This window comes from Panthera leo, chromosome A1, assembly GCF_018350215.1.
Source record: "Panthera leo isolate Ple1 chromosome A1, P.leo_Ple1_pat1.1, whole genome shotgun sequence".
NCBI lineage: Eukaryota > Metazoa > Chordata > Mammalia > Carnivora > Felidae > Panthera > Panthera leo.
The window spans coordinates 66,037,158-66,050,081 of record NC_056679.1 but is presented as its reverse complement, the minus strand read 5'-3'; the positions used below and the strand labels follow the sequence as shown (position 1 = coordinate 66,050,081).

Sequence of the window (12,924 nt, the reverse complement as noted above, 5' to 3'; positions counted from 1 at the left end):
TTGAATTTAAACTCTTATCTAGTATAGATTGTATGTTGTAGCAATAACTTTATGTTATTTTTTTCCTAGAGTTTTTCTCACCTTAGTGTTAATCTTAACAATGGGTCTTAGTCAGCTCACGTTGCTGAGTTCTGGAGGCTGAAAGTTCAAGTTCAAGGTGCTGAATGCTTTGGTTCCTGGTGAAAGCTCTCTTCCTGGCTTATAGACCACTGCCTTCTTGGTGATGTGTACTTAAGTGGAAAGAGAGGCAGCGAGCTCTCTAGTGTTTCTTCTTATAGGAACACCAGTCCCATCCTCTCAGGGCCCCACAGATATGACCTTATTTAACGCTAATTACCTGTTTATCGGTCCCATCTCTGAATACAGTCACATTGGGGGTTAGAGCTTCAACGTATGAATTTGAGGGGGCCGTAATTCAGTCCCTATCACAGTGTATCCTGAAACCATCAGTTGATAGCAGTTTGTTTTTCTGGACTCCTGGAAGGCCACATGGCATAGTCAAAAGAACAATGGATTGTAAGTCAAGTAAGTTGCCTTTAGTCCTGAATTGTACAACCTTGGGAGTCTTACTGAATTACATGGAGCACTCTGCAAAGTGCAGGTCACGGGGCTCGATCTGGTGTCGGAGGAGGGTGTGCTCATTAATGCAACACTTAATAGATTAGAATAATATGAAGCTGCTTTAGAAACTGCCAAGTACAACACAACAGTTATCGTAAAATAACAATGTGTTTCATGGTTGTTGCTGGGAAAGAATTAGAGAACTATATGTTGGCTTTGAATTGCTAAACCTTAATTAAGGTTTTTTATCTTGTTCTCCATAGCAGACAGTTGTGCCCTAAGGCAATTTTACTGACAAGCACAAAGTCAGAGTTATTTCAGAGGTGATTTATTATTTTTACTCCACCCAAGGTACAAAAAAAAAAAAAAAAGGAGATATGAAGGAGGGTAAAGGTATAGCTCACAATGCTCTAAGCTTGCATGATGGTGTGAGGGTCTAGATAGCTTTCTGGGCTCCAGGATGGATGAACTCCTGGCAAGGGTGAGTTATAGGAGATCTGGATACAGAGCAGTGGATGGAACTGTTTCTTTTTCTCAAAAAGCGTTTCTGCCCTCATATTTGTGTGTAGGAAAACACGAAGGGGTCATCAGAAATGTGGACTCTTAGTCCCAACCTCCAGCAAGGTGGGGGCTTCTGTTTAAAGCCTCCACAGCTGTCTTCTCTCTTCTGTAGGATGCTTGCCTCATTCATGGGTTCTGACTTGATATTTCACATCATTTTTCTGGCTCTTGTCTCAGCCATCAGCCTATGCCAAGGAGTTCTTGTGTCTCCCTTCTCTGGTATATAACTTCACATCTCGTTACCGATACTGTATTTCTCTAAATAAGATTTTATAGAGCATACGTTTTCAACAATATAATGCCCACACACTGTCCCTATTCATGAGGAAAAATGTGACACCACTCCTTACCCAGTACTCCAAAATGTTAGGGGGAGAACAGCAGAATCTTCTGACTGATTACGGATTATACACCCCCACATGACCTTTCTCTCCTAGTAAAGGAAATAAAGGCGATGCTGGTAATTTGCTTTTCAGCATCCTAAGTTTCAAGGATTGTTACCTCTTATCTCCTTCTTTGGAGGATGCCTAGTAAGCACGTAGGGCTTCACTCACTTTTCTGTGAATGGCCCTATCGATTGCATATGTTTTAGGGTTTGCAGGCCAAATGATCTCTGTTGTAACTACTTCACCCCTGCCACTGCAGCGTGAAAGCAGCCATAGACGGTACATGAACGAGTGAGTGTGGTGTTCTAATAAAACTTTATTTAAAAAACAGGTGGTGAACTTTGTTTGGCCTACAGGCTTTTAGTTCGCCAACTCCTCCTCTAAGGAATTAAATGTCCCTTCTCTGTAGGACTATCTCCTTAGTCTGTTTCATTCCTGCTCTAGCTGGGAGCTCACATTATGGCTTTATGGATGAGGAATTCTAATTCTGTGACTTACATGTAGCTCAAAGTTACTAGATGTTTAATCATCCTTATCTTCATTACTTTTACTACCTTTAATATTTAAAATTCTGTTTTTCTTTGGTATCTGTTGTCATGTGCATGTGAATAGACAGAAAGCCAAAGCCTCTCTTTGCGGGCACGGAAGGAATAATGTTTGGGCATGAGTTCCAGAACTCACAGTTTCTTTAGGCTACTTACCTAGGGTTTCATGTTGAAGCCAATTCAGCCTTAAATAATTTTTTCACATATTGAGATCCAGGTTAAAGCATTTCAATTAAAAGAGTGATAGCTTCTAGAGTTTCAAATTCATGAGGCAATTTATGCAAATATATTGCATACCACACTTATTAAAATTATTTTCATGAAATCTCTTCAAGCAAGAGAGGTACAAAGTTGTATGTGATCACAATAATGAGTAAAAGATCTAATGTTAAAATACAGGAAAAAACTCTGAACCAGTCTCTGAAGTTCTAATAATTCATAAGGTAATTGACAGAAATGCACACATTTATCATGGAAAATAAGATTAGGTCACGGAAATGCTAAGTAGTGCTGTCTTCAATATTGAATTTAGATATTATCTAAGCGGCGGGGTGGGGAGGGAGGAAATCCAACAGACCCTAAAGTTAAGTAGTTGAGTTAATTGCCAAGAAAGAAACTATGTCAGAGACTTAACATTTTCTTCCCAATTTCAAAGCTATTATTCGTAGGGCTGTATTTGGATGTTATCCTTTTAGAAAGGTACATTTGGCAAGCACTAATACTTTCAATTTCAAGTGGCTGGGGATTCATAGGTTGCACATACAATACTCACTGCACAGCTCATGTGTTTGTCACCTTATACACTGAAAATTCTACAGGGGATAAGATGTGTAAGTAGTCTTATAATCATTTGTGTTTCTTAACAGTGAGTAATGGTTGCATAAGATAGCTCCATTAATTTAGGAATATAAAGCAAGAAAAGAGAAAATGAGTTTCCCCAAACAAAAATCTAATGGACTGCATGAAGTTAATCCCCTTATTAATGGGTCATTAATTAGGTCATCATGACCTAATTAATAGGTCATAATGACAAGTATAAAATGTTTCTAAGTTAGTATGCGTTTAGTTAAAAATTTAATTTATTTTTATTAAAAATTTTTTAATGTTTATTTATTCTTTAAGAGAAACAGCAAGCAGGAGCAAGGGAGGGGGAGAGAGAGAGAGAAGGGGACAGATGAACCAAAGCAGGCTCTGTGCTGACAGCACAGAGCCGGATGCAGGGCTCGAACTCACCAACTGTGAGATCATGACCTGAGCCAAAGGCAGATGCCTAACTGTCCAACTGACTGAGCCACCTAGGTGACCCTAGTTAAAATTTTTAAAAAGATGTATATAGGACATTTTGCTTCTCTCTTCCCAAGAGTGAAGCACTTAAAAATGGATCCATTTAATTTATCTTTCTTATGAAAGATAAATCATAATTAGGCTAATACCTTGAGTATTTAAGTTACTGTTGTTTTATGTCAACTTTAAATTTTTTAATAGCTTATGATTCCTAATGATTTATAGTTACAGAAATATTGGCAAAAAAGTTTTTACATGTCCATAATTCCATCTCAATTTTCTGCTTATTTCCTCTCATAGTCTATGTTTGCACAATTGCAGTTATAATGCACACATTTTAGGTTGTTACATAGTTTCCTAAATGTTTTCATTTAAAAATTTAAAAATAGATAATACTCATAAGAGGTTCAAATATAAAAGACATGAAATGAAATGAAGTCTCTCTAGGCTATCCATTATCATTTTTTCCTATTCTTCCAGATATATTTTATGAATATACAAATATGTTATCTGAATGGTAGCATACTATAGACATTCTGTGACTTCATTTTTTTGTGTTTTTTTCCTTTCCTTTTCTTTTTTTATACTTATTCTAAATTTTTCTGTATCCATTTATGAAGGGCATTCTCATTCCTTTTTTATGACTGTATTGTATACTACAGTGCAGATTTTATCCTGAAATTTTTAACCAGCTTTTTATCGATGGGCATGTAGGTGGTTTCTAGTCTCTTGCTTTGCAAACAATGCTACAGTGCATGAACATGTAGGGTAAGTGAGAACAGAATTGCTAGGTCAAAGATTAAATAAGTGTATTTGAGGGGTGCTTGGGTGGCTCAGTCGGTTAAGCATCCGACTTCAGCTCGGGCCATGATCTCACAGTTCATGGGTTCGAGCCCCACGTCAGTCTCTGTGCTGACCACTCAGAGCCAGGAGCCTGCTTCAGATTCTGTGTCTGCCTCTCTCTCTGCCCCTGCCCCGCTCACATTCTGTCTCTCTCTGCCTCTCAAAAATAAATAAATGTAATAAAAAATTAAAAAAAAAATAAGTGTATTTGAAAGGTCACTAGGTATTGCCAAATGGCCCTCCTTAAGGTTGAATAATTTTCCCTCCAACCAGCTATGCAGCAGAGTGGCAATTCCCCAACTCTCTCTCATTAATCCAGTGTGCTATTCCACTTTTTCATCTTTGCTAATGGGATAGGTGAAAATGGTATTTCAGTGAGCTTTAATTTGCATAATGAAGTTCAGAATCTTTTCATGAATTTACGTTTCCTTTTGTGATCTATCTGTTCTTGTAGGATAATGACTTTTGGAAAGACAAAAAAGAACAACTAAAGGTTCATAAGAGAATTAGTGAAAGTGATCTGTTCTCTGTGTAAGTCAGTAACAAAATACCACATCTTCTTCTGACATTTTAGTTGTCCCGTAAATCGAATTCTCTGTTCATACAAAAATGTAGTTTCTAGGTTTCACTACGGTTTGGGAAGTTACTTTGATCATTGACGCCACACCCAGCGTCTAGGACAGTACCTGGCACTAAGTTGGTGCTCGATGCGTTTTGTTAGGAGACTGTTTACATTGCTAAGCATCTGTTAATGTGCCAGTCTCTATATTAGGCATCATGCAAACACAATCTCTAACTTCACAAAACTGTGTGTACTAGACTGCCCTCCTCATGTTAAATATGGGGAAAACCAAGGTCAGAGAGGCTAAAAAAATGTATACAAGAGTGTATGAACCAGTAAGTGGCTGAACAGAGATCTTTAGATAAGTTTCCTACTCAAAAATTTCCCCATGTTCAAGGAAAAATGAGATAAAAACAGAGAAGGAGGCAGACCATAGAGATGCTTAAATATAGAGACCAAACTGAGGGTTGCTGGAGGGGTGTTGGGTGGGGGCAGGACTAAATCGGGGATGGGCATTGAGGAGGGCGCTTGTCAGGATGAGACTGGGCATCATATGTCATGATGAATCACTAAATTCTCCTGAGACCATTATGACATATTTGTTAGCTAGCTTGGATTTAAATAAAATTTAAAAAATGCTATAGAAAAGAAAAAAAATTTCCCCATGTTGAGTCTTCTAGCTACAATCTGCTTTTTGTCAGTTTAGACAATCTTAATTTAATCCTTTCACAATAGCTTTTATTATAGCTGAGGAAATTTAGTCCTGTTAGATCATGTTAATAGGAATTAACACTAATTGGTGAAAGGCAAGTTTGAATAATTTTGCTTGGCTTTTGAAGAGAGGGCATTGGTTTTATCATGATTAAATGTTCCAGTTTTTAAAATGCTACATTTATTTATACAATACATGTATTTTTAAACGTCTCAGATAAAGTCACTAATTCTTAAGTAGTGTAACATCTTGCTAAGTTTTATGAGAGCCGAGGTATTGGTGGCTGGCCATCCGCTTGAGCTGGGTCTCCCAGGGTGGCAGGATTTCTTTTTTTTTTTCTTTTTTTTTTTTTTTTTTTTTTTTAACGTTTATTTATTTTTGGGACAGAGAAAGACAGAGCATGAACAGGGGAGGGGCAGAGAGAGAGGGAGACACAGAATCGGAAGCAGGCTCCAGGCTCTGAGCCATCAGCCCAGAGCCCGACGCGGGGCTCGAACTCACGGACCGCGAGATCGTGACCTGAGCTGAAGTCGGATGCTTAACCGACTGAGAGGGTGGCAGGATTTCTATTCGCTCAGTCTGGGAGATAGTTTGGCTTTGGAACTTGGCAGGAGCTAAAAGGTACCTGAAGAAATTCCTTTCAACTCTATACTTTATATGGATAAACCCATGCTCTATTGAGAACTCAACCTATACTGAGAAATGAACTATATGCACTTCATTATGGATGAAATTAAGTAGCATAATGGCAAACCACATTTCTACGTAAATCTAAGGTGGTTAGACCATTGATGTGGGTTCCTTTCTCCTAGTGCTTTCGTGATCCCTTAGACACGCATGCCCTGGGAGTACCTCAGTTCTTATCTAGAATCTCTTCTAACATCCCGGTGGTTCCCTCTTTCCCACCTGCTTATGACATACAATGACTTCTTTTAAAGCTGTCGTCCTAATAGCAGAACCTCTTGTAGTCCTCTGTTTGCATGTGTTCCAAGTTTAATCCTTGAAATATAAGCTTTCTTCCTCAAGGGCTCAACTGATATTTCTTTTTTCTTTAACTGAGATATAACTGACAGGTAGAATTAAGTTCGTTTCAGGTGTTCAACCTAATGATTCAATATTTGTATATATCACAAGACAGTCACCTCAGTAAGTCTAGTTACATCTGTCACCATACATAATTGATATTTCTTTTTAAATACATGCTTTTAAATGAATTATGCTATATATATTCTAAGTACGCTTATGTATACTGTGCATACAATGCTATAATACAAGTATATGTGGACTATCTACGGGACTCCTTCAAAATGCCCGAAGATGTCTTCCATTCTGTCTGCTCAGGATGCAGTGAGAGAGTGGCTAGGGAAGGATAGGGAGAAGAAGTATGCAAAATGGAAAACACACAACATCCTGGCTGAGCACTGCCTGCAAGACTATTAGTGCTGAAATGTCCTTTTTTCTTATGACTGTTTCTTGTCTCACTAAATGTGCTGCATATGGCATATCCGTCTCCTTGTGGCACAGCGTAGTCTCAGTGGAAGCTGGGTGTTGTTGAACTATTTCATGCCTGTTACATATGGTTTCTTTAGGGAAGTGTGAAACCAACATTCTGATCGCATATTGCTTCAGATTCTTGCTAGAACAAGGCAAGAATACATACATATTATCATAAAGTCATAAGCGGGAGGAGATCTCATTTTTTTAGGAATTACAATCAGGAATTCTCTTATTTAGAAATTCCGACCTAACTTTTATTTTTTCTTAAATGTTTATTTATTTTTGAGAGAGACAGAGAGACAGAGTGTGAGCAGGGGCAGGGGGTAGGCAGAGAGAGATGGAGACACAGAATCCGAAGCAGGCTTCAGGCTCTGAGCTGTCAGCACAGAGCCCGACACGGGGCTCCAACTCATGAGCTGTGAGATCATGACCTGAGCCGAAGTCAGCTGCTCAACCGACTGAGCCACCCTGGCGCCCCCCAACCTGACTTTTTATTTGTGCCTTCTACCCTAAGTTCTAAATTGGAACCTCCCATATGAAACTCAGGGTCTATTGTGTGACTTCCTAGGGATTACATATGAGTTCTCAGAGGAGCAGAGCATTGTCACAATAATACTCACTTTGACCATGACTGATGTCTTCTGGACATCACCAGCACCAGTGTGCTGGTCTTTGGTGATGTACCAGTGTCTTTGTGGTCATTGTGGCAGGAATCCGAACGTGTAGACATCTAAGTGAAGGTTAGGTTTGATAATAACTTTATCCTTCAGTGATCCCGAAAAAGAGAAGCTTTCCCTGTATTTTATCCCAGTTTCTTTATGTCTATAAGCACAACAGCCGTTGATTGATTGCTTTCTTCTGCGAGGGTTGCATTTAAAAATTTTTACCTTGAAAGCCCTCAAAGTCACATTTTCTTCAATACTGCCTCCAAGGTGAAACTTTTTTCTTCCTGTACCTATCCTTAGTTTGTTGGAGCAAGACAGACTAGGTTTGTGTACCAAAATTTGTAACCTCATTTCTGAAACACTCAATTAATTTTATCATTATTATTTTTTTATTTTGAGAGAGAGAGAGAGAGAGTGCAAGTAGGGGAGAGGGGCACAGGGAGAGAGAGAATCTTAAGCAGGCTCCACACTCAGTGAGGAGCCCAGCACAGGGCTTGATCCCATGACCCTCGGATCATGACCTGAGCTGAAATCAAGGGTCAGACAGTCAGCCAACTGAGCCGCTGAGGCACCCCTGAAGCGCTCCATTTTTAATTCTGAAATATAGCTATGTATCTCCGTAGCAGACATAAGGCAACATCAGTGTACTGTTACTTTACTCTTGCTTTTATTTGTTACCCTCAAATTACATTTGGCCCTTAAAGAGAGATTAACCGAGCTCACTTTTAATTCGTGTCAAACAAAGATACTATTAGCTTCTCAAGAGCAATTGAAGGCATCTTGTTCAAGAACAATGTTCACAATTCTAACAAAAATACCTATGCTACAGCTTGCATGACTTCTTATTCTGGGGGATATGTTATTGTTTGTGGTATTGTGTTTATCGCATTCTTTGCATCTCGTTAGCACACACTCGCTTGTTTTTACTACATTCTATAAATTGGCTACTCTGCGTATAGCTCCTACTAGAGCATTTATTGTATAATGTTTTTATAGCCCTGCTGAGACCTATAATCTCTCCTTATTACTTTTCTCCTGTTCTTTTATCTCCCCAAATTATGAATTGCTGCAGAGTCTTGTCTCCTCCTTAATTATTTACACTTTGCACTGGGTGAATTCTGGTGCTTTCCAAGAGTTATTTGCCTCTTGCAGTACTGAATCTGGATCTTTCCATGTCTTGAGAATCCCTTCTCTCTTTTCCTAATCACAGTTTGATCTCTGACTTGAACTCAGACAGTATCTAAAAGCTCGAGATATTGTGTGGCTTTCTTTGCAAAATGCACTCTGGTACACCCTTAGATACTTTTTCTTTGTATCACGTAGGGTTTGGTTCAGCTGCTTAGAACAGAAAACCTGTTAGAGAAGTCCAAGCAAAAAAGAGGTTTATTTTTCTCTTTATGTAAAAGAGCCCCAGTGGCGGGCAGCCCAGGGCTGGTGTAGTATCTCCACAGTCATCATGGACCCTTCTGTCTTTCTGCTCTACCTTCCTTGGTGAGTGACCTCTTTTCCTAACTTTGTCAGTTGGCTGTTAAGATGCCTGCGGCAACTTCAACCATCACATCCATGTTCCATGAAGCAGCAAAGGCAAATGGAAAGGGAAAGGGGGACACTCTTAAGCTGAGACCATGACCTTTAAAGAGCTTTCCTAGAAGTCAGATCCAGAGACACCTAGTTCAATCTCAGGGATAATTTGATACATTGCTTCACTCAAAATACAAAGCAAGTTACAACGGAAGAAGAGGAGAATGGATGTTTGGTAAGCAACCAGGAGTGCTTGCTGTCTTTAGGCATTCCACCCTTACTGCGTGGGCTCCATACTTGCAGTGAAAGCTGTGTTTAAGCCTGGCAGGCTCCCCAGGTTACAGCTAGAGGAGGAAGCACAACTTCTCTCCCTGGGAACCTTCTAACCTTATCCGGAGTTCCCAGGACATGAGGAACCTTTTCAGGGACCTACACCAAAGCTAACACATAGTCCTTTTTCCAGGGCTGATGCCCCTTCTCAAAGATGACTTTTTCTAAACTCTACTTGTAGGAAACATTGATCATTTGGAATGTCACGTGTCTTCCAAAGCTGTTGCTTTAAACTTTACGCCTTTATTTCTTTGAAACTTCAACTTTGCTACTCAAAGCTGAGACTTCAGAATTCACAAAAATCTTTCATCTCTGCAAAAGCCTGGCCTGGGTCTTAACATTTGACGTTTTTGTTTTTAAGATGATTGTCTTTGCCATGAACTGTAAAAAATCCTCTCGGGGGAAAAAGCTATCCCTTGAGTAAATGACTTGATTCCTTTAACTACCCTCTGTGTATCCATGTGAGACAATACAGGCAGAAAGTTCTCGCTGTTGCCTGATAGGGACAACTAACCACCAGGAACCTTGGGTAAGATTTGAAAATGTTATTGACTAAATTAACAACAGTAACATAAGCCAGGAGGGCAATGCAGTTAAAGGTGCTAAGTGCAAAGAGCTGTGAATTCAGACTGGGAGCCATGAGGAAAGATACTCGAGGGCAGGAACCATTGCATTGGTCCTTGATGAACCGATGTCAGAAAACAGATGAAACAGCATTGCAAGCTGAGGAAACAGCACCAGCTAGAAAGGGGCCAGTTTAGTTGAATTGTACAAAAGATAAAACTACTTTGCCCGGCACAGTCTTTAGGCAACAACTCCTTATTAAACATCACCTCTGTCCAGGTTGCATGCTAAGGTCATGCTTCAAAGGTAGAAAGACCTGATCTCTGACCTTTAGGAATTAAGGGTCTTATTGAGGAAAATAGATAAATAAGTAACAAGTTATAGTAAAATTTGGCTAGTGTTCTAATTGGAGTACAAGGAATAATGGTGGTTGAGTGAATGAATTCATTTAATAAGCATTTATTGGAATAAGTACCTCCCTGCGCCCATGTGACAGGTTCTCGGATGACAGTCACTTGGGACCCAGGGGAAAAGAAGGGGACAGTGTCCATAAGTCCTTGAACTTACAGTCTGAGAATAAAAAGAGGAACCCAGCATAAAGGTTGAGCTGAGCTCTCACATTTATGTCCTGTTGCAAAATTGGGGCTATAAATGTGGAAACTTTGCTACTAAATATTTAAAACATGAAATAATTGCTGTATTTGAAAAGGACTTTAATAGCTTCCTTGAGGAAATAAAAATGAGCACTGTGCACATCACAACATTTTTTAGATTCTCTTTTGCTAGCATAACACCCAAAATCCAAATGAGAGGGTTACAAAATGAGTATATAGAAGATTGGACCTGGTGAGAATAATTTGAAAACCTATTTTGAAGATTTCCTTCCCCCCTTCCTTCCTCTCCTTCCTCCACCTCTCTCCCTCTCTCCTTTCTCTCTCTCTTCCTTCCTTCCTTCCTTCCTTCCTTCCTTCCTTCCTTCTTTCCTTCCTTTTCTTTCTTTCTTTCTTTCTTTCTTTCTTTCTTTCTTTCTTTCTTTCTTTCTTTCCTGTCTGTGTTGCAACATTGTTAAACACAGCCTCTCTCTCTTCTGTTAAAACCAAAGCTTCTGAATATTGAGTAGGATATCTATCTTGTCATACTTGCCTTTATTCTCAACTTAATAATTAACACTTATTTACTGAAGGCATCAGATGTTCCCAAATGAGTGTTAAATCTGCAAATGAACTTTCGTTTGTTCACTGACAAAGAGGTTTATGATCCTGTTTGGAGAGATGCCATGCAGCCTTGAAAACTGAATTAAAAATATCAGTGGTTATGTCACTAAGATAAAGTTGGGTATAAAGAAGTTCCTCATGTCAAGAAGAACACCATTCCATTTTAAAGAAAGCTCCAATCTGATTGGCCTGATTGGAACAGACAGGTCAATGTCAAATGCCATGTGTCCAACTGTCTTGTAGGTACTTCATTCCTTTACTGATGCCATTTTTGATGAGTGGATGAAAAGATCCAATCCTCCTGTGGATGCCTGGCCTCAGGAACTGGCGCCCATTGGCCACAATCGGATGTACAACATGGTTCCTTTCTTCCCTCCCGTGACTAATGTGGAATTCTTTTTAACTGCAGACCAACTTGGCTACAGCTATGCCATCGATCTACCAGGTAATGAATGCAACTTCTAAGTGGGTAATTCATGCATCTTCTAAAGAACTTTTCTTTCTTTTTCAAAATATAAACCAAGACCTTACACTGAAGTACTCAGGTTTGGTTAAGTCAGTTGGCAATTTTCTATAATATATATATATATATGTATATATATATATATATATATATATATATATATATGTGTGTGTGTGTGTGTGTGTATATATATACACACATATATATATATGTGTATATATATATATACATATATATATATATATATATATATATTTAGCAAAATGTGCCTTGGAATGACCAATTAACCATCAGAAAAGGGACTGGTTGGATGACTGAATTAATAAATAATAATATGTAATAAATAAGTAATCCGAATCAATAAAATACCGGCCATGGTTTGAAAGGTCTACCCAATAAAATCAAAATGCACTACGCCCATGTGGACAGGGATTAGCAGGACTTAGCCGTCACTTAAAGAAGGGCTGAGTGCAGGGTTAGGCAAGTGCAGTACTTGCCCTGAGCACAGAGTTCAAGGGGAGACCGAAAAAATTCAGGAATTGAGATAAATAATAATGCAATGCAATATTTTTCAGAAATCAAAGTTAATGCAAAAAAGATGAATACACTATCAAAATTTTATTAAAGACAGGATTGTGTTGTTTGTTCATCCACTCCTGCATTATCTTGTGACAACACCAATTGCTTCCAGTTAGCCCATATCACCCGTGCTGGGTGGGTTTATGAGATTGATGTTGGCCTGCCAACACATTGGACTACATGGGGCTTCACCTGTGTTCTTCATCACCGTTCTTCAAGTCATGTTTTTAAGCTTCAGATTTTTTAGTAGCTTTTTCCACTTGGTTCAGAATATGGGAGGATATTTTGATAAGTGTCTATACACTGGCACCTATTTTTCTATTTGCTGAGGCCCCAGTGTGGCGCCATGTGCCATTTAAACCATCTTAGGACAGGCCGAGAGAGAAAAGGTAAAACAATAAAAAAATATCTTACTTTGTCAAGAATCCCCCAAAACACACAGCCCATCTGCTGGTGAGTTTTCCCTGTTTGTGTCTATTTCTCTTCCCTAAATCTCAGCCTACGATGTAATCACAATGACTTCTGAGCTCACATCTCTCTCTCTCTGACTTCAGAGTCTTTCAGGCCCTGGAACCTGTCCCTTGCTTTTCCTTCTAGTCCTGCAACTTTGCCTACTTGTTCTCCTTACTTATTTGAA

At 39.1% G+C, this 12,924-nt stretch overlaps 1 protein-coding gene across 1 annotated transcript in view; it reads left to right on the top strand.

Annotated features, from left to right (window-relative positions):
* Positions 1-12,924, top strand: part of DCT (dopachrome tautomerase) — a 34,259-nt gene that overhangs the window by 18,714 nt on the left and 2,621 nt on the right. Inside the window, exon 7 of the mRNA XM_042928950.1 lies at positions 11,489-11,690. Within this exon, the coding sequence (XP_042784884.1) occupies positions 11,489-11,690 (202 nt within the window). The remainder of the gene's footprint in view (positions 1-11,488; positions 11,691-12,924) is intronic.